The sequence below is a fragment of the Thamnophis sirtalis genome, unplaced genomic scaffold (assembly GCF_051295495.1).
Source record: "Thamnophis sirtalis isolate CommonGarterSnake01/CBP01778 unplaced genomic scaffold, rThaSir2_p1.2 scaffold_3, whole genome shotgun sequence".
NCBI classification, from domain to species: Eukaryota; Metazoa; Chordata; class Lepidosauria; order Squamata; family Natricidae; genus Thamnophis; species Thamnophis sirtalis.
In genome coordinates this window covers 15,643,094-15,665,928 of record NW_028261383.1, presented here as the reverse complement: position 1 = coordinate 15,665,928, position 22,835 = coordinate 15,643,094, and the positions used below count along the sequence as shown (strand labels likewise).

Here is a 22,835-nt window from a genome sequence, read left to right as displayed (position 1 = left end):
CATCAATCAAAACTGGAGAAGGACAGGAATACCTGAAATATTTTCCGCAAAAATAAGACTGGTTCTTATTTTCTTTTGGGGCCCAAACTAAGTACTAGGGCATATTTTTGGGGTGATGTCTTTTTCCCCATGTACAGGAGGCACACTTCTTCTGCTTGCTTGTGAAGGGACAGGAGGCCATGCAGTATCCAATACAACTACCATGAGGCAGGGGAATGGAGCTGCCCCACGTTCCCCACATTGGCTTACCTTGGGGGCACTGTAGCCAGCCCATCCACGCACTGATACCTGCCTTGCCTTGTGGCAGTGGCAGCTCCAACAGCCCATTCTAGCAGGACCTCACGTGGCCACTGCCCCCTTCTTCTGCTTGATTTTGGCTGCAATGGAGCAGGAGCCAAGCAATGCATGTGGTGATGCAGGTCTGAGGTGAGGTGGGGTGGAGCTGCCCCACATGCTCCATACCAGTTTACCTCAGGACTCCTACAACTAGGCCATGCACATCCTGATACCAGCCTTGCTTCATGGCTGTAGCACCAGCACACTGCTCGACCTCCTGCACCGTTGCAGCCATGACCAAGCAAAAGAAGTGGGCCAGCGACCATGTGGGCTCCTGCTGCACATGGCTGTGAGGTGAGGCAGGTGTAGGGGCATGGATGACCTCACTGTGTGGGTGAGAGAAATAAGGTAATTTGTGTAAAAGAGCAGAACCTGATTGACTACATTTTTATGCTTTAGATAATACCAGAAAGCAGAAGCAGCAGTTTCATAATACATTACTTTTGTAACACATTCAGTTAATACCATATATAGAAGGAACGTTTAGGGCACTACCAGAGTTGTGACGTTAACTGAGGAGGAACTGGCTGGGTCAATGTGAGGCCTACCGAGAAAGTGCTGGCGTCACTCTCAAGATGCTGACATAAGGGGATTGATTATTCGGTTATCTCTTTGTATGGTGGGAAGCAATTGGGAGACTTTCCTTTAAGGGTATTTTTTTTGGGCTAGAAACCGGTTGGTGAGTTGCCAACAGCATTGTGTAACATGTTTTGTATAATGCAACTTTATGCAACATGGACATTTAAGGAAGTGAACTGCACCCCAAAACCATATTTAAACTCTGTAACCAAAGCTGTCAGACATTTTCTTTCTATCTTTCATGATTGAGAATCCTTTTCCAAAAGCTTATTTTAAATAAATATGCTTTTTATTGTTTATGGTCCTCTTGCTCTTTGTTCCTTTACAAGATAGAGATTTATTTTCTCACAGGGGGCATTGAGATAAGACAGTGGGAGTGCATGGGGCAGCTCCACGTCGCCCCTTGTCTTGTGGCCATGGCACTAGAAGCAACCAGCTGGAATGGGCAGGTGGCCGGTTGCAGACTCTTAAGTAGGGCTTATTTGGGGTAGGGGGTAGGGCTTATATTAGGAGCACACATAAAACATGCTACGGTTTATTTTCATGATAGGGCTTATTTTTGGGGAAACAGGATATTATTATTATTATTATTATTATTATTATTATTATTATTATTATTATTATTATTATTATACAATTGTATCACAGCACTGGAATTACATTTAAAACAGTTAAAAATTGACAAAATCACCATCAGTCAAATGCAAAAAGCCGTACTGCTTGGATCTGCACGCATATTATGAAAATACGTTACAACGTCCTAGGCCCCTGGGTGGGGCCCGACTAGTAATCAATGCCAAATCCAGCAAAACAACTGGCTGCTGTGATACAATTATATAATAATAATAATAATAATAATAATAATAATAATAATAATAATAATAATAATAATAATAATACTATCAGTAATCTTAAAAAAAATGAAATTAGGCTACCAAACAACCAAAAAAGCTGAAAAAATTTCGCATTTACTATATATGGATGATTTGAAACTCTATGGAAAGTCAGAAATAGAAATCCAATCATTGACAAATACAGTCCGAGTATTCAGCACCGATATTTCAATGCAGTTTGGCATGGAAAAATGCGCCACTGTATCCATAAAAAGGGGCAAAATCACTGCATCTGAGGGAATTGAAATGCCCAATGGCCAACTAATTAAATGCAAAGAAAATGAAGCCTACAAATACTTAGGCATTCTGCAGTTGGATAACATCAAGCATGGAGAAGTAAAAACTATTGTCAGGCGAGAGTACACCAACAGAGTTAGGAAAATTCTGAAATCTAAATTGAATGGTGGAAATACAATCAAGGCCATAAATACCTGGGCAATACCAGTTATAAGATACACAGCTGGCATAGTTAACTGGACACAAGCTGATTTGGACCTTTTGGACCGAAAAACCAGGAAACTAATGACAATGCACTACAGTTTACATCCACGTGGTGATACTGATAGACTGTATCTGCCCCGAAAATCAGGTGGCAGAGGATTATTACAAGTGAAGCAAACAGTTGAAGAAGAAAAACATGCACTGGCTGATTATTTAAAAGACACTCAAGAACATCTATTAATCGAAGTAAAGAACAAAAATCTACTGAAGGCCCAACAGACAAAACAAGAATACAGAAAAGATGTGATAAAATCAAGAATGGAGAGTTGGCAGAACAAAGCACTGCATGGTCAATTTCTGGAAAAAATAAAAGATAAAGTGGACAGTGAACAAACTTGGTTATGGTTAAAAACAGGTACATTAAAGAAAGAAACAGAGTCACTAATCCTGGCTGCGCAAGAACAAGCTATCCGCACAAATGCCATAAAGGCCAAAATCGAAAAATCCTCTGATGATGCCAAATGCAGACTTTGCAAAGAAGCTGATGAAACTGTTGATCACATACTCAGCTGCTGTAAAAAAATCGCGCAGACTGATTATAAATTGCGGCACAATTCAGTAGCACAAATGATCCATTGGAATTTGTGCAAAAATTATAATATTAAAACAGCAACAAACTGGTGGGAACATCAGCCTGAAAAAGTCACCGAAAATCAGATGGTCAAGATCTTGTGGGATTTCCGTATACAAACTGACAAAATACTGGCGCATAATACACCAGACATCACACTGGTTGAGAAAAACAAGGTCACAATCATAGACATCGCAATACCAGGTGATAGCAGGGTCGCCGAGAAGGAACATGAAAAAATCGCAAGATACCAGGACTTAAAAATTGAAATTCAACGACTATGGCACAAACCAGCAGTGGTAATTCCAGTGGTAATTGGCACACTGGGTGCTATTCCAAAAGCACTGGAATTACATTTAAAACAGTTAAAAATTGACAAAATCACCATCAGTCAAATGCAAAAAGCCGCACTGCTTGGATCTGCACGCATATTACGAAAATATGTTACGACGTCCTAGGCCCCTGGGTGGGGCCCGACTAGTAACCAATGCCAAATCCGGTGAAACAACTGGCCGCTGTGATACAATTGTATAATAATAAAGTCAGAAATAGAAATCCAATCATTGACAAACACAGTCCGAGTATTCAGCACTGATATTTCAATGCAGTTTGGCATGAAAAAATGTGGCACTGTATCCATAAAAAGGGGCAAAATCACTATATGTGAGGGAATGGAAATGCCCAATGGCCAACTAATTAAATGCAACGAAAATGAAGCCTACAAAAACTTAGGCATTCTGCAGTTGGATAACATCAAACATGGAGAAGTAAAAACTATTGTCAGGAGAGAGTATACCAACAGAGTTAGGAAAATTTTGAAATCTAAATTGAATGGTGGAAATACAATCAAGGCCATAAATACTTGGACAATACTAGTTATAAGATACACAGCTGGTTAACTGGACACAAGCTGATTTGGACATTTTGGACCGAAAAACCAGGAAACTAATGACAATGCACTACAGTTTACATCCACATGGTGACACTGATAGACTATAACTGCCATGAAAATCAGGTGGCAGAGGATTATTACAAGTGAAGCAAATAATTGAAGAAGAAAAACATGGACTGGCTGAATATTTAAAAGAAAGTCAAGAACATCTATTAATCGAAGTGAAGAACAAAAATCTACTGAAGCCCCAACAGAAGAAACAAGAATACAGAAAAGATGTGATAAAATGGAGAATGGAGAATTGGCAGAACAAAGCATTGCATGGCCAATTTCTGGAAAAACTAAAAGATAAAGTGGACAGTGAACAAACTTGGTTATAGTTAACAACAAGTACATTAAAGAAAGAAACAGAGTTACTAATCCTGGCTGTGCAAGAACAACCTATCCGCACAAATGCCATTAAGGCCAAAATTGAAAAATCCTCTGATGATGCCAAATGCAGACTTTGCAAAGAAGTTGATGAAACTGTTGATCACATACTCAGCTACTGTAAAAAAAATCACGCAGACTGATTATAAATTGTGGCACAATTTAGTAGCACAAATGATCCACTGGAATTTGTGCAAAAATTATAATATTAAACCAACAACAAACTAGTGGGAACATAAGCCTGAAAAAGTCACCGAAAATCAGATGGTCGAGATCTTATGGGATTTTCATATACAAACGGACAAAATACTGACACATAATACACCAGACATCCCACTGGTTGAGAAAAATAAGGTTACAATTATAGACATTGCAATACCAGGTGATAGCAGGGTCGACGAGAACATGAAAAAAATCATGAAATACCAGGACTTAAAAATTGAAATTCAATGTTTATGGCACAAACCAGCAGTGGTAATTCCAGTGGTAATCGGCATACTGGTGCTATTCCAAAAGCACTGGAATTACATTTAAAACAGTTAAAATTGACAAAATCACCATCAGTCAAATGCAAAATGCCTCACTGCTTGGATCCACATGCATATTATGAAAATACATTACGACGTCCTAGGCCCCTGGGTGGGGCCCGACTAGTAATCAATGCCAAATCCGGTGAAACAACTGACCGCTGTGATACAATTCTGTTTTTGTGATAACAATAACAATAACAACAACAACAATAATAAGTTAAGTTAGATTCAGTTAAGTCTTGATTACTAGGGGGAAAATGATATGATGCAGGATATAGTCAAATAAAGGAGGGATAATGATAATAACGTGTGTTTGTGTGTGTGTGTGTTTGTGTGTATATATATACATACACACACACACACACACACACACACACACATACATACATATATATGTATATAATGTACAACATAAGGAAATGGGATGTAAATTGTAAACAGTGATTTGGAAAGAAGGATAGAAAACTTTGTTATTAAAAATTATGGATGTTTAGCTAGAAGAGGATATAAGGATTCAGTGTCATTGGAGGATTTTAGAAATAGTAAATGAAATGCCAGTATGTGGTTATGTATTAAATCTTGGTATATTTTATGATGGGACATTTAAAAAACTATAGTCAAATGAAAATGGAGATATGATGATAGTAACATGTATAAATATCTGAGTTAAAAAACTTGAGTTAATATGAATTATGCTTGATGACTGTGGAAGAGATGCCCGAATGTCTTTTGTAACCAACTGATACACTTTCTACAGCATGTAAAAAAAAAGGAACATTTTCTGTGTTGTGTTTGTTTTGAAAATTAAAAAAAAACCTTAAAAAAAAAACAAATGCGCTTCTGGAAGAATGGTCACAAATTCCCATAAACACACTCCTAAACCTTGTGGACAGCCTTCCCAGAAGAATTGCAAAGGGTGGACCAACGTCATATTGAACCCTATGGATTAGGAATGGGATGTCACTTATAGTAAATTCATATGTGAGTAAAGGCAGGTAAGCGAATACTTTTGGCAATATTATCTATCTATCTGTCTGTCTGTCTGTCTGTCTGTCTTTCTGTCTTTCTGTCTTTCTATCTATCTATCTATCTATCTATCTATCTATCTATCTATCTATCTATCTATCTATCTATCTATCTATCTATTATCTACAATTCTTACCACATAGAATATATGTTATTTCACTATCCCAAAAGGCTGTTGATTTGAGATACAGTCTTAGCTATAGTTTTAAGAGTTTGAACACCTATTTGTCTGAAATGGTATAGGACCATGATGGTGAACCTATACATTGTGTGCCAGAGGTGGCATGCAAAGCCGTCTCTGGGCATGTGCACCATCGGCATCTGCTCTTCTGGGTTCTGGCATGCGTGAAGGAGAGAGGGAGCTAGTCAGCGCACATGTGCATGGTGGAACCTGGAAGAGCAGATGGCTGCTGCATGCATGGATGGTGTCCAGCTGCTCTCTTCCGGGTTGTGGTGCTACAGTGCATGCGTGCATGCTCCAGTTTTGGCACTCAGTGCCGAAACGTTTACCCATAGGGTTTCCTGTTTGAGGATTGTATTGGACCAAAAGACCTCTAAGGTCCCTACCAACTGTATTATTCTGTTATTCTGTGGCAGTTAAAGATATTGATCCTCAAATAGTAAACATAAAAAATAGAATAACAAAGCACGAATTGGAGGTCTTCTAATCCAGTCCCCTGCTCAAGCAGGAGACTCTATAGCATTTCAGATAAATGACCAACCAGTCTCTTTTTAAAAACCTCCAGCGATGAAGCATCGACAGTCTCTGAAGATAAACTGTTCCACTGGTTGTTTTCACCATTGATCCTTTACTCCTCTCCACTCTCGATCTCAATTCCTAGCCCTGACACCTAAAATGGCCATGCTGAAAAGCAGCTCTTGAATGGTTGGTTCTATTACTCCTACAATTCGCTTTACCAAATAATGAAACACATACACAAACCTGTGGGACTTTGTAGGCACTGACTAATGTTGACATCTGCACAGAGATGTCCATTTTAGCTCCATCCAGAAGAGCCAAAAGGTGGTCATCCTTTCCACAGCTGTAATTGGGAACATCGACTTCTCCAGTAGAGAGCATATCCAGTAAGGCATCGGAGGTGCCAAGTGTGTTCAAAAAGTTGTCATGGATGTTGTAGCCTATGGTGAGATTGTGCCGGACCCTTGCATTATTGTTGACCAGTTGAATTTGGGAAATATAGCGTAAAAGATCTACGTCTTCAAAAAATAAATTACTGCAACAAATGTTCATATTATTATTATCATCATCATCATCAATAATAACAACATACTGTTTTCAACTTTTATCAGCAATAGAATAGAGCTGGAAGGGACCTTGGAGGTCTTCTAATCCAACCCCCTGCTCAAGCAGGAGATCTTATGTCATTCCAGACAAGTGCTGTCCACCCTCTTCTTAAATACCTCCAGTGATGGGCCACCCACCACTTCTGAAGGCAAGCCATTCCATTGGTTAAATGTTCTCACTATTAGCAAATTTCTCCTTAGTTCTATGTTGCTTCTCTCTTTGATTTGTTTCTGCCCATTGTTTCTTGTCTTGCCTTCGGGTGTTTTGGAAAATAGTGAGAACAATTAAACCAGTGGAACAGAAGTTGCCTTCAGAAGTTGTGGGTGCTTCATCACTGAAGGTTTTTAGGAAGAGACTGGACAGTCACTTGTCTGAAATAGTATAGGATCTCCTGCTTGGCTAGAAGACCTCCAAGGTCCCTTCCAGCTCTATTCTGATTCTGATTCTTTGTGGCAGCCCCTCAAATATTGGAAACCCTGCTATCAGGTCCCCCTTAAGTCATCTTTTCACTAGACAAGAAATACCCAATTCCTGCAACCGTTCTTCATATATTTTAACCTCCAGTGCCCTAATTATATTTGTTGCTCTTTTCTGCACACTGTCCAGAAGCTTTGCATCTTTTTATAATATAGTGACCCAAAATGGGTGCCCTGTTCTAAATTAGTAAGGCTTTATAAAGTGGTACTAATACTTTACATGACCTTGATTTAATCCCTCTGTTAACACAGCCAAAATCTGCATTGGCTTTTGACTGCTGCCGCACACTGCTAGCTCATATTTCATTGATTGTCTACCAGGATTCCAAGATCCCTCTCACAGTTACTGCTATTGAGCCAAGTTTCATCTAAACTGTACTTGGACATTTGATTTTTCTTGCCTAAATGTAAAACCTTACTTTTCTCTACATTTAATTTCATTTTGTTGGATAGATTCAATATCAATGAGTCATTATAAAATATTATACTAAATGGACAGAAGCAACTACATCTATTTTAATTATTACTTCAAAGAACAATCAACGTTCAAGTGGTGATCTCAGGAGTGGATGAGGAGAAGAACATAATTTGGATTTATAATCTGTTTTTTTCCCCTGCCTTATCCTTAGATCTCAGTCTCTTCCACACACACAAAAAAAGACAAAAGAAACAAGTCATGGAAATAAAAATTATTCAGTAAACTAGACAGGTCATTCAATATAGGAATGTATAAAATAAGGAAAAAAACAAGAGCGTTAAAACTGCAAATGGAGGGTATTCAACTACATCACAGTTGAATGACTTACGAGTGAGATTGACTTGAAGAAACTAGGTTGAAAGACAACGCTGCTTGTGATATTTTTGTTGCACTGATGATTATACTAATGAGATGGTCTCCTGGCTTGTAGTAGTTCCATGGTTTGTTTCTATCCTGCCACTCGAAACTCAGCGGGCACTTCATTCTCAGCTTCCCAGAGATTGGCTGGGACACCAGCAGTATCAGAAGCAGAAACAGGAGGTCCATAATTCATAGGGCTGAATCAATCAAACAAGAACAACCAGAAGATTTAGACGAATGAAAATCACTCTCAAAGGTTGGAAATGCCAGTGGGGGTTTCCCAATTATGACAGAGACAAATCACCTTCACCTGGAAAAGATAGAAAGGTAAATTCAAGAGCACAGCCCCAGCCTGTCCTAAAAGTTATTGAAAGCACTCAGCATGGCTGGAGACATTTATTCTTTCCTAATGCAAGATCTCCTCCGTGTTGCTTCAGTCTGATGTTTACATCAAAGGCAGTTCCTAGAGAAGTAGGCGAGGAGATCTCAAAAACTGGGATGGTGATAATTACAGTAAGAAGCATCATCTCTTGAGGTCTCCATGTGCAGAGTAGATAGAGAAAAGTATTTTAAGTGAGAAATTGCAGATACATCCCTGGGGGCATTATTCTGCAGCAGCTGTGGTCCTTCCTATCAGGACATGTCCAGAAAATGATACTGGAGGAAGATAATTCAACACTCAGGGAGTCAACCTTTGCTGTCTCATTCAGTGTGATCTCTGGGCTCCAGAGACTAATAGGGAAAATCACTTAGAGCTAAGGAAGTTGGTGCACCGGTGACATTTTTGTTCTGACTCCAAATAACCAATCAGTTCCCCTCAACTCTGACTAATATTAACAGTAGCACATTTTTGTGATTTCTAAACATTATCTCCATACAGTAATCCTAAACTGAAACCAATTTTGTAATGGCTGGGGGCCTGAAGTGAATTAGAAGTACAATAGAATAGAGCTGGAAGGGACCTTGGAGGTCTTCTAGTCCAGCTCCCTGCTTAAGCAGGAGAACCTATACTATTTCAGATAAGTGACTCCCTAGTTTCTTCTTAAAAACCTCCAGTAACGGAGCAAACACGAATGTTTAACCTAAAAGTTCTGAGTGGTTCTGAACTTCAGATTCTGCCTTGCCTTCCTTGCTATCACTTTCCCTCAATAAAAGTTTAATACAATACAATAGCAGAGTTGGAAGGGACCTTGAAGGTCTTCTAGTTTCCTGCCTAGGCAGGAAACCCTATACCGTTTCAGACAAATGGCTATCCAACATCTTCTTAAAGACTTCCAGTGTTGGGGCATTCACAACTTCTGGAGGCAAGCTGTTCCACTAGTTAATTGTCCCCACTGTTAGGAAGTTTCCCCTTTGATTAGTTTCCAACTATTGTTTCTTAACAGTAACAGAGCTGGAAGTACCTTGGAGGTCATTTAGTCCAACCCCCTGTTCACGCAGGAGACCTATACTAGAGATTCAAACTGCTGAACTGCCGACCTTTCTGATCAACAAGCTCAGCATCTTAGCCACTAAGCCATATCCTGACCTATGGTGCTTTGTAGAATAATTTGACCCCTTCTTCTTTATGGTAGCTCCTCAAATACTGGAATACTGCTATAAGGTCAGTCATAATTCTTCTTTTCTTTAGACTAACCAAACCCCAAACCTGCATCCCTTCTTCATATGTTTTAGCCTCCAGTACTTTGGTCATCTTAGTTGCTCTTCCCTGAACTTTTTCCAAAGTTTCAACACCACTTTTCTAATATTGTGACCAGAATTGGTGGCAGTATTCCAGGTGTGGTCTTACTAAGATTTTATAAAGTGGTGCTATTACTTCACATGATCTTAATTCTATGCCTCTGTTTACACAACCTGGGATGGCATTAGCTTTTTTGGCTGCTGCTGCACACTGCTGGCTCATGTGAAATGAAATTCCATTTCCTATCACGTCTAGAAATACTGTGTGAATGTTTGGACTGGAGCAGAGACAGATAAGCAACAGCCATAAGTGGACAGTAGCATTGAGTAAATGGGGAGGAAATTACAAAGCAGATAGAAGTTTTTCATTCCTTTTTCCAATAGACTCTGTGTCAGGTCTGCCACATTTTCTCTTATTTCATTATGCTGGTTCTTTAGTATAGTTGATGGGAGAGGGGAATAGACAGGAGTAGGATTGTGGAATGTATTGTTGTCATTCTTTTCTAGAAGCCAAGGTCATATTTTGTCTCTGCACTTTTACACCTGACCAGAAGCAGCTGGGTGGAGACGCCAGCGTGAAAGAAGAAGATTGGAGCATGTGATGGATTGTGGAGACAAGATCATGAACTTTTAACTGGGTGGAATTCTGATGTAATTTCCAGAATTGGGATTTACACAGATGTGCTAAGATGTCTGATTTATTAAATTGGAACTTTAAGGATCGTTTTGCCTTGGACTCTGATTTAATTCTACATGATACTTGGAACGCTGACACTCTGCATATTGTCCTTTTGTATTCACATAAAACACAGAGGCCTTTATCTTTTGAAGTTTCTTAATTGATTAAATAAACAGAGACCTGTGAGGGCTGCAGCTGAGATGGTAGCTGGGTCCACTGTGGGAGGATGGTGCAAGAGCAAGAGCAATAGCAAAAGCACTTTTTCACTGCTTCATAGTGCTTTATAGCCCTCTCTAAGCAGTTTACAGAGTCAGTATATTTGCCCCCAATAATCTGGGTCCTCAATTTACCCGCCTCAGAAGGACAGTGTCAGAGTTCCAAATAGCATCAATATCATTTATGACACACTCTGGGAGGAGAGGGGAAACAGGGTCATAGTTGAGCTGTAAATCATGTGTGGCAGAGTTGACTTCACTCAGGTAGTTGCTGACATGTTAGTTGCTCCTAATAAATAACTGGATTTCGTTTGAAACTTGGCTTGATGCTCAGGGGTTAATTAGGGCATCCGTCAGAACCCTGACAGCAAGTCAACTCTGCCACACACCCCTCAGAAGCCTCATTCGGCCACCCAGAGGCCTTGCCTGTACCTTGCCAGCCAAAATGGAGCTTCCGAGGGGCTGATCCGAGACCCCACAGCTTGGGGTCCCAAAGGGGCCTCTCACCACTGGAAGTAGTTGACCGTGTAAAAAGATCTCCCCATTCTGTCTGTCTCCTTAGTTTTCACTTTTATATAGCTTTTTTTTTTCCTAAAAAAATGTTTTTATAATCTTTTTACTGTTTGTCAGTCACCCAGAATCATCTTGTTGGTGAGATGAGCAACATATAAATGATAATGAATAATTTCCTGAAGTAAAAGCAATTAATCAGTGGACTGACTTGCCTCCAGAAATTGTGGATGCTCCAATATTGGAGATTTTGAAGAAGAGATTGGACAACCATTGGTCTGAAATGGTATAGGGCCGGAAAAGGGTAGCCATCACTGGTATAACTCCTGCCTGAGGGGGGGGCAGTTTGAAGACTTCCAAGGTTCCTTACAATTCTCTTATTCTGTTATAATGATAACAACACATTGAACGATGGAGAAGTTGCAGAAAACCCACCACATCATCAGAAGAAAGAGGTCTAAATAGAGCGGAGCAGTCATATTTTCTAAGAGAACTTTGGTGAGAATTTGGCTCCTCCTAAAAGTTTGGACTAAAACTTTCCCTAGAGAACATCTGCCTGTTGACCAGTGGTGAAATTCAATTTTTTTACTACCAGTTCTGTAGGTGTGGTTTGGTGGACGTGGTGTGGCTTGGTGGGCATGGCTTGGTAGGCATGGCAGGGGAAGGATACTTCAAATCTCCATTCCCACCCCACTCCAGGGGAAGGATACTGCAAAATCTCCATTCCCACCACACTCTGGGGAACTACTCAAAATTTCTACTACCGGTACTCTGAACTAATCAAAAGTTTCACCATTGGTTCTCTGAACTACTCAAAATTTCTCCTACTGGTTCTCTGAACTACTCAAAATTTCCATTACTGGTTCTCTGAACTACTCAAAATTTCTGCTACCGGTTCTCTGAACTACTCAAAATTTCCATTACTGGTTCTCTGAACTACTCAAAATTTCTGCTACCGGTTCTCTGAACTACTCAAAATTTCCACTACTGGTTCTCTGAAACACTCAAAATTTCTGCTACCGGTTCTCTGAACTACTCAAAATTTCCACTACTGGTTCTCTGAACTACTCAAAATTTCTGCTACCGGTTCTCTGAACTACTCAAAATTTCCACTACTGGTTCTCTGAACTACTCAAAATTTCTGCTACCGGTTCTGCAGAACCTGTCACAACTTGCTGGATTTCACCCCTGCTGTTGACTCATTCAGAATTCAGAGAAGTGATGTCTCCCTTCCTTGCCATTATTCAAATCATAGTGATTATTTTGTTGTCTTGCCACTAGTCCCTAGAGGTATTTCTGCAGATTTCCAGAACTTTTTGCCACAAAGACACCAATAACAGGCTTTCTCCCCAATAGACCACTAGGGATGATGCCACCTCGCTGGAAAGTTTTGAGTGAAGACTTAAATGAGTCTGGAGACAGAGAGAGCCTGGGAAGTCAGAGAGAAGATTTGTTTCAGCTTTGAAGCTGGATTCTGGCTTAGGAAGGTCCTTGAAGCTTCTGCCTTGGAAGAAGGCTTTGCTTTTTTCCACTTCTTCGTATTCTTTGTTCAAAATAAACACAGAACTGGAGGCTCCATCAGCACTACTGCTCATGCTACTTCTCATCCTGCTTCAGAGGCCCCAGGCAGTCCATGGGAGGCTCGATCCCAAATACCTCTTGAGTCCAAAGAGGGCAATGTTGGAGTCAAAGAACCACTACAGGCCAGGAGAACTTCTCATTGGTGCCATAGTCTCTGCGGTTAAGTTTTTTTTCCAACCATTAAGCTTCAAGAAAACTCCTTCATCCCAAGCACACATGTAGGTTCATTTCTGTGCACTGAATTACAGCTACTCCTTTTCCAAACAGTTTCTAATGTGAGGGTTCCTTGGTGTTCTCTGAGTTTTGGTTGTTTTCTTGCAGACATTTCATTAACCAAACTAGGTTTGGAGGTCTTCTAGTCCAACCACCTGCCTAGGCAGGAAACCCTATACCGTTTCAGACAAATGGCTATCCAACATCTTCTTAAAGACTTCCAGTGTTTGAGCATTCATAACTACTGGAAGCAAGTTATTCCACTGGTCAATTGTTCTAACTGTCAGGACATTTCTTCTTAGTTCTGGGTTGCTTCTCTCCTTCATTAGTTTCCACCCATTGATTCTTGCTCTACCCTCAGGTGCTTTGGAGAATAGCTTGACTCCTTTTTTGTGGCAACCCCTGAGATATTGGAAGACTGCTATCATGTCTCTCCTAGCCATTCTTTCAATTAAACTAGACATACCCAGTTCCTGCAACCGTTCTTCATATGTTTTAGTCTCCAGTCCCCTAATCCTCTTTGTTGCTCTTCTCTGCACTCTTTCTAGAGTCTCCACATCTTTTTTACATCGTGGTGACCAAAACTGAATGCAGTATTCCAAGTGTGGCCTTACCAAGGCATTATAAAGTAGTATTAACACTTCATGTGATCTTCATTCTATCCCTCTGCTTATGCAACCTAGAACTGTGTTGTCTTTTTTGGCAGCTGCTGCACAATGCTGGCTCATATTTAAATGGTTGTCCACTAGGTCTCCAAGATCCCTTTCACAGTTACTGCTATTGAGCAAGGTACCACGTATATTGTACATGTGCATTTTGTTTTTCTTGTCTAAATGTAGAACTTAACTTTTTTCACCATAATCAGTGATAGTGACTAGCACTGATGATACCTAGTTTGGGTAATGAAATGTCTGCAAGAAAACAACCAAGCTCAGAGGGCACTAAGGACTCCTCATTTCAACCATGAGCTACCAATATTCTTCTTTTCTAAGGTAATGTCTAAGGTTCCAGCCTGCTTCTCCTACCAGGCATTGTCCCCTTGATCAGCTACATTTTCTCTACTTCTGTCCCCTTTCAAAGTTGGATATCCATTTTGTACCCTGCTGCTGATGCTCAGATACAGACATCAAGTAAGGATGATGCTAAATTTTCTTCCCTACTTTGTAAATGAGGTCAGTTACATCTCCTCTCAAGAAATCTTTGATAAGGGACTTTAAAATCCAGATGTTTCCAGAAGTTGATAACTTGTTGTTTTTTTATTGATAAGGCACCAATGGTCCTTTCCAATTTTATCATTAATGAATCTCTTTTAAATTGGGAGGTTAGGTTAATCTAGTGTGAAGTATCCAAGAAGGTTATGAGCCATGGTAGAACATTGCTTAGAATGCAATACTGCAGGCTACTTCTGCTGACTGCTGGCTACCAGCATTTTGGCAGATTGAATCTCACCAGGCTAAAGATTGACTCAGCCTTCTTTCCTTCTGAGGCAGGTAAAATGAGGACCCAGATTGTTGAAGGCAATATGCTGACTCACTAAACCACTTAAGTGAGGGCTATAAAGCAGTGTGAAGTGGAATATAAGTCTAAGTGCTATTGCTATTAATGAGAAGAAAAACAGGAAGAATGTTTGAAGTCAGTCCAACATTTCAGTAGAAGTGCCAGCATCCTAGCAACCTCAAGAGTATATGCATTATTGAATATCCTGCGTAAGCAAAACAGTCCTTTCAAATATTTGAGATTTCTAGGGATACTCCCCTCCCAATGTACATTACATGGAACAGTTGCTGGAACTGGGTATGCCTAGTTTAGTGAAAAGAAGTTCTAGAGGTGACATGATATAGCAGTCTTCTGATATCTCAGGGGTTGCCACAAAGAAGAGGGAGTCAATCTATTCTCCAAAGCATCTGAGGGCAGGGCAAGAAGCAGTGGGTGAAAACTAATCAAGGAGAGAAGCAACTTAGAATTGAGGAGAAATTTCCTGACAGTTAGAACAATTAATCAGTGGAACAACTTGCCTCCAGAAGTTGTGAATGCCCCAACACTGGAAGTCTTTAAGAAGATGTTGGATAACCATTTGTCTGAAATGGTATAGGGTTTCCTGCCTAAGCAGACGGTTGAAAAAGAAGACTTCCAAAGTCCCTTACAACTCTTCTCTTCTCTTCTCTTCTCTTCTCTTCTCTTCTCTTCTCTTCTCTTCTCTTCTCTTCTCTTCTCTTCTCCTCTCCTCTCCTCTCCTCTCTTCTCTTCTCTTCTCTTCCATTTCATTCCATTCCATTCCTCATTCCAATATTCTATTCTATTCTATTCTGCTCTGCTCTGCTCTGCTCTGCTCTGCTCTGCTCTGCTCCGCTCCGCTCCGCTCCGCTCCGCTCCGTTCCATTCCGTTCCGTTCCGTTCCACTCCACTCCACTCCACTCCATTCCATAGTTACATAGTTTTTGGAATTTACTTTTATGTTAAAATAACATAAATGTTGCAATCCATTGAGAGGAAATCTTAAGGATGTGTGTGTGTGTGTGTGTGTGTGTGTATGTATATTCATGTATGTATGTATGTATGTATGTATGTATGTATGTATGTATGTATATGATCAAATAAAATCTTTCTTTAATTGATTATGTACATTTATATTTGTAGCAAATTAGGGACTGAAGATTGGAAAATCCTGTTCTTCCTTTTTGCCATCCAGAGGATCAACCAGGATTCCCACATCTTACTCAACATCACCTTGGGCTACAGCATTTATGAAAACTATTACCATACAGGAAAGACTGCAGATGCTTTGCTGGGGCTACTTTCAGATGGGAAGACCAAGATTCCCAACTACAACTGTGGAAGACAGAGAAACATACTGGCTGTTCTTGAAAGGGCTGAGACTGACATCTCCATTCAGATTTCAACCATGTTGAGCACCTATAAAATCCCACAGGTGTGCCTTTGTTTGGGAGACAGTTTTCTGTCGTGCAATGTTCAAGCAAATTTCCTCAATTGTAAATTAAGAGAAGAGGAATTACAAGAGGAATAAGCATTTAATTTTGCATATAAAGTATAAAATATTTGGTAAGGCCACCCTTGAAATACTGCATCCAGTGTCAGGGTTCCAAATAGCATCCAAAATTAAATAAGAGTCCAAAGCAAAAGTTCCAATTTATTAAGAGAGCCATGTTGGCACATCTGGGGAAACATGAATCTGAAAGCTTCCTGGTTTTCCCCACCCAGTTGAAAGTTCAAGATCTTGCCCCCCACTCCCACAAGTCCATCACAGTCCAATCTCCCACTGCCATGCTGGCAGTTCTACCTATTCAGTTCTGGTCAGGTGCAGGGGTGCAGAGACAAAAGATGACCTTGGCTTTCTAGAAAGAATTTTGTTATGGCTACATAGTATGTAACTCCTTACAATCCCCCCTCCCATTTTCCCACAATAGAAAATGCATAGTAGGATAATAGAAAGTGTGGAAGGCAAAGATCCAAAAGAAAAGATGGCTGCAGGCCTGACATCCATTTTTGGATGATGTAAAAAAAAATGTTGAGACTCTAAAATCAGAGTGGAGAAGAACAACAAAGAGGATTAGGGGACTGGAGGCTAAAACATATAAAGAATGTTAACTGGAATTAGGTATGTCTATTTTAATGAAAAGAAGGACTAGGGGTGACATGATAGCAGTGTTTCAATATCTCAGGGGCTGCCACAAAGAAGCGGGAGTCAATCTATTCTCCAAAGCACCTGAGGGTAGAACAAGAAGCAATGGGTGGAAACTAATCAAGGAGAGAAGCAACTTAGAACTGAGGAGAAATTTCCTGACAGTTAGAACAATTAATTAGTGGAACAGCTTGCCTCCAGAAGTTGTGAATTCTCCAACACTGGAAGTTTTTAAGAAGATATTGGATAACCATTTGTCTGAAGTGATTTAGGGTTTGCTGCCTAAGCAGGGAGTTGGACTCGAAGACCTCCAAGTCCTTTCCAACTCTGTTTCATTTCTGTTCTGTTCTGTTCTGTTCTGTTCTGTTCTGTTCTGTTCCATTCCGTTCCACTGTGATCTGCTCTGTTCTACTCCATTCCGTTCTACCATCTTTTCATTCCTTTTCAGGTCAGTTACAATTTTGCTGCCCAGATTCTGAGTGATAAAATTAAGTTTCCTTTCTTCCACCCAATGCTCCCTGCTGAAGGATTCCAGTATCCAGGGATGGTCAAGCTGCTCTTACATTTTCGGTGGACCTTGGTTGGTTTGCTGGCGCCAGACACTGACAATGGGCAGAATTTCATGAGGACGATGACTTCCCTGCTGATCAGGAATGACATTTGTCCAGTTATAGCGGAAACCTTTCCTGCATCTCACCGTAAGAGGTTCATAGATAAGAATCCATATCGCAGCTGGAGACAAGTGAATGTTTTTCTTTGTGCTGCAGATAAAGATGTAATCATGGGGGGTGTTCGCGTTCTACAAATGGCATTTAAATCCTTTGATCAACCCTTTACAGGGAAAGTGATGATTACGACAATTTGTTGGGACCTCACCATCTATTTTACGGGTTTGACCTTTCCCTCTCAATTGCTCCACAGCATTTTTTCCTTTCTTATTAAGGGAAACCAAATGGCAAAGTCTCTTTTGCATGTGGATTTTTACTATTTCATCAAAAACATAGCAGACACATCCTTTACATGTTCGTACCTCAAGGATACATTTTCCGCGGAAGTCCGGAGACGTTGCAGGGAGAGAGAAGAATGGGAGGCTCTGTCCCAGGAGAATATTGATGTGGTTCAGTCTCTAGATGGCTATTTAACGTATAACACAATCTGGGCTGTGGCACGAGCCATCCACGCAGCCTCTAGGCCCAGTTCTAAGAGGACAAGGATCAAAGGGGGTCAAAACGTGGAAAAACCAAAGCTGAAAGGATGGCAGGTATTTCTTTTCTGTCTCCGAATCAATTTCAGAAGTCTAAGAATTGGGCAGTTACTTTTGTGAAATTGATTTATTTTGAATATGAAAAATAAAGTGGAACCCAACTTTCCATCCTGTCCCTCTTTCATTCCCTTCGCTCCTTTCCTGTCTGTTGCAATGTATTAACTCCATTATGAGAGGAAAGATAGATGGATGGAAGAAAGGAAGGAAGGAAGGAACAAAAGAAGGAAAGGAGGAAAGAAAAATACTGAGATTCTAGAAAGAGTGCAGAAAAGAGCAAGAAGGATGATTAGGGGACTGGAGGCCAAAACATAAATAATGTTTACTGGAAATAGGTAGATCTAGTTTAATGAAAAGAAGGACTAGGGATGACATGATAGCTGTCTCCCAATATCTCAGGGGTTGCCACAAAGAAGAGGGAGTTGAACTATTCTCCAAAGCACCTGAAGGCTGGACAAGAAGCAATGCATGGAAACTAATCAAGGAGAGAAGCAACCCAGAACTAAGAAGAAATTTCCTGACAGAACAATTAATCAGTGGAGTAACTTGCCTCCAGAAATTGTGAATGTTCCAACCCTGGAAGTTTTTAAGAAGAGATTGGACAACCATTGGTCTGAAATGGTATAGAGTTCTTTTGCCTAACCATGGGCTTGGACCAGAAGACCTCCAAGTTTCCTTCCAATTCTGTTATTCTGTTATTGTGGAAGGGAGGGAGGAAGGAAGGAAAGATGGAAGGAAGGAGGGAGGGAGGGAGGAAAGAAAGAAAGTGTCAGGTGTGCCTTATTCACATTCCAAGAAAGTAAACCCTCAACTCCATTTAATTAGAGAAAATGTACTTTTACTGGATATGAAATGAAAACAGCAAAAGTGAAGCAAGATCTGAAGCAAAAAAGTGCATACTTGTACATATCAAACGTTTACCCAAATCCCTCCCCCCAGTTTCCCTAACCCAGTGTCCAATCTCCAATTCCCAAAGGTGTTATGTGGGGTGCATCTTCAGGTGGCCTCATTCATCTGGTATGCAGAGACAATTGGCCTTGACCAAACCCAAACACGAGCCACCAGCATGTGGAGAAGATGGTGAGAACAAAACTCCCTTCTTCGAGATATCTTCATCAGCACATATCCCCTCCCAAACACCATGAGCTCCCACCCTCCCCGATACTATGTCAGCCAATAGCAAGCATGCGAGATAGAGGCAGAAAGAAAGAAAGAAAGGAGGGAGGGAGGGAGGGAGGGAGGGAAAGGGAAGGGAAGGAAGTAGGAAGGGAACCATTAGAGGGAGACATGGAGAAGAATGACATAGTCCAGAGCTAGAAGGAGAGGTGAGAAAGAAACTATGCCTTGATATTAAAGATGATTTCAGCCTTTCCAGGTAAGTTGGTCAAGAAACAGATACCACAGGGAATCTGGTTTTGGTAACACCATCTCAAAGCCTATGCAATTTTCTCTCTGTCGTAGCTCACAGTGTTTGTCCAGATCATGTACATTTGAAGGGTAAGTTAGCAGGTTACGGTTAGAGTTAGCCATAGGAATTTAGAATGTCATGTCTAAACATAGCCAATTTTTCTTCTATTCCAGCTCAATTTCTTTCTTCGAAACTTTCAATATTACAACAATTCCATAAATGGGATGTTTTTGGATGAGAAATGGGACCTCTCAGCAAACCTGGATATTGTGAAGTGGGAGGCTATGCTCAACAAATCCTTTAAGAGAGTTTCCTTTGGGAGTCTAGAAAGACAAGGAACCTTGGATTTCAAGTTTATGATCCACCAGAATGCCACTGCAGAGATAGAAGGGCTGAAGAAGGTGGGGTTAAATCTTGAGTTCACTTTTCTTGATGTTCTCACCTAGAAGATCACAATCTTGGGGCAAGAAATGCCTCTGAATGTCATCTAAAGAGGAAAGTCTTCCAGGAAGGAAAAACATTCATTAGTTAGATGTCCATGAGAAATGCACCCTTAACTATTACAATAAAGAGTATATTTATTTTTATTTTATGTAGCAATAGCGATAGCAGTTAGACTTATATACTGCTTCATAGGGCTTTCAGCCCTCTCTAAGCGGTTTACAGAGTCAGCATATCGCCCCCCCCCCACAGTCTGGGTCCTCATTTCACCCACTTCGGAAGGATGGAAGACTGAGTCAACCTTGAGCCGGTGAGATTTGAACCCCCAAACTGCAGATAGCAGTCAGCTGAAGTGGCCTGCAGTACTGCACTCTAACCACTGTGCCACCTCGGCTCCTATACCTTATTTAATTCATCAAGCTTGAATTAGATAATAGATATAAGTATAAATATGATTATGAATACATGAAATGAATATGAATACAAGGGAATATTAAGACAGGGACAGCAGGCAAACTGGTGTGCTTATGTACACCCCTTAAAGACCTCTTAGGAATGGGGTGAAGTGAACAGTAGACAGTCAAAAGTTAAAGTTTTGGGGGTTGGGGAAAGAAACCACAGAGTCAGGTAGTGCATTCCAGGCATTGACAACTCTGTTACTGAAGTCGTATTTTCTGCAATTGAGTTTGGAGCAGTTTTCCATAAGTTTGTATCTATTATATGCTTGTGTGTTGTTGTGGTTGAAGCTGAAGTATTCATTGACAGGTAGGGCATTGTAGCATATAATTTTATGTGCCATGCTTAGGTCAGATCAAAGACGGCAAAGTTCTAAGTTTTCTAAGCCCAAAATTTCAACCCTGGTGGCATAAGATATTCTATTGCGAGTAGAGTAGCAGAGGACTCTTCTTATGAAATATCTCTGGACTTGCTTGATTGTATTACTGTCTGATACACAGTGCGGGTTCCAGACAGGTGAGCTGTATTCAGGAATTGGTTTAGCAAAAGTTTTGTATGCCCTAGTTTGCATTTCAATATTACCGGAGAAGAAGCTTCGCAAGATTAGGTTAACAACTCTTAATGCCTTTTTGGCAATGCTCAGGCACTTAGATCATTTGAGATGAGTACTCCAAGGTCCTTATCAGAGTGGAGGTAGTCTACAAGGTCATATCCACCTAGCTTGTATTTTGTGTTCTGATTTTTTTTTTTTTGCCAATGTATAAGACAGAGCATTTGTTGGTTGTGATTTGAAGTTGCCAACTTTTTGATCATTCTGACATATAGACAATGTCTTTTTTGTAGGGTAGCAGCATTGCCGGTGGTGTTGAATAGTTTTACATCATCAGCGAAGAGAATGCAGTAACTTATAATATCATCACAAAGTTTATTTATGTAAAATATAAAGAGTGTGTGTCCTAAAACGCTACCTTGGGGGACACCACTGTTAACAGGCGCAGGGTTTGATAGGGTGTTTCCTATTTTGACTACTTGTTGCCTATTTTATAGGAACACAGCTGTCCACTTATGCAGGGAACTGGAGATGCCATAAGATTTTAGTTTTAGAAGGAGTTTGTTGTGTACCACTGAATCAAAGGCTTTACAGAAGTCTATATAAATTGCACCTATTGCTTTACCCTGGTCGAGTTGTAAAGTCCATATGTTTTTGCAGTGAAAGAGTTGCATATTGTGGGACAATTTTTTTCTGATGCCAAATTGCTTGTTAGAGAGTAGGTTGTTTGTCTCTAAGTAGAGGGTAATGGAAGATTTGAGCCAGAGGGAGAAATGATTGCTATGCTTTTTCTTAGAAAAAGCAACCTTCTATTCCAGTGGTATGGGCATGGATTTGTGGGTGTGGAAGGGGAAGGAGACTGCAAAATCACCATTCCCTTCCCACACCACTAACCTGCTTTCCAGCCCTGTTCTCTTGTTCAGGGCAACAAAAGAAGATTAATTGGGAGGCAGCAGGGGCGTGGCCAACCTATTTGCTGGTTCTCTGAACTACTCAAAATTTCCACTACCAGTTTCTCAGAACTTGTCAGAACTGGCTGAATAGCACCTCTGTTCTATTCAGTATTCAATACTGTAAGGTTTTGAATGCAGCTCAGAATCTGATAAACCCAGTGAAACTCAACTCTGAACATAAGGCAACTGATAATCAGGTTTTTATTTCTGGCCAGAAAGCAAAACTGGGCGACCTTTTAGTCTCCCATCTTAGAACAGGCAGAGAGGAAAACAGGTGCGTGCAAAAAAAAAAACAACCATCACCCTTGTATAGTTTACACAGCTTGCACAGATCGTCATTGCTATAGAAACATGATTTCACATCCATGATTCATGCAAATCTCGTGATTTTTCTCAGCGCTCTGAAAACAAAGGACATTAGAAGGGGAAAAGGATACATTTCCTGGCATATAGGGCAGGGCTTTGTTAGGGGGTGCAATCTCACATTAGGTTGCTGGTAGTGGTGGGTTCCGGACCCCGTCACAACGGCTACACTGCGCATGGGGCCAGGCATCCTAGTCAGGCATGTGCACTGCTCACACCCAGCTGCGACACCCAGCTGCTCAGCGGAGGTCACACGGATGCCGCACACCATGCGCTTGTGCACAATTGGCTCAGTTGCTTCAAAAACAGGTAAGGAATGTGGGCAGGCAGGTGGGCCATATGAGCCACCATACCGGTACAGTGGCCACTGCTCCCGGCTACCACTGGTGTGGCCGTACCAGATCGTACTTCCCAGAACCCACCACTGGTTGCTGGGAATATACATTTTAAGTTACAGAAAACAGGCAGAATTCACATTTTGCATTTCACAGGTTACTTCAACTAGGCT

At 40.7% G+C, this 22,835-nt stretch overlaps 1 protein-coding gene across 1 annotated transcript; it reads left to right on the top strand.

Moving 5' to 3' along the window:
- Nucleotides 1-493: 493 nt before the first annotated feature.
- Nucleotides 494-21,334, top strand: LOC148047271 (vomeronasal type-2 receptor 1-like). The gene is made up of 5 exons (XM_087708019.1): nt 494-630; nt 15,893-16,184; nt 17,344-18,156; nt 19,738-19,965; nt 21,305-21,334. Exons 1-5 carry the CDS (start codon nt 494-496, stop codon nt 21,332-21,334), a joined length of 1,500 nt encoding a protein of 499 aa, XP_087564145.1.
- Nucleotides 21,335-22,835: the final 1,501 nt, after the last annotated feature.

What these genes read in the sequence shown, in the direction of transcription:
- LOC148047271 (XM_087708019.1), top strand. Translation starts at nt 494, where the DNA reads ATGCACATCCTGATACCAGCCTTGCTTCATGGCTGTAGCACCAGCACA. An exon ending in CTGCTGCACATGGCTGTGAG is followed by an intron (nt 631 to 15,892) that starts GTGAGGCAGGTG and finishes TTATATTTGTAG; the next exon opens with CAAATTAGGGACTGAAGATT. An exon ending in AGATAGAAGGGCTGAAGAAG is followed by an intron (nt 19,966 to 21,304) that starts GTGGGGTTAAAT and finishes TCTTTTTTGTAG; the next exon opens with GGTAGCAGCATTGCCGGTGG.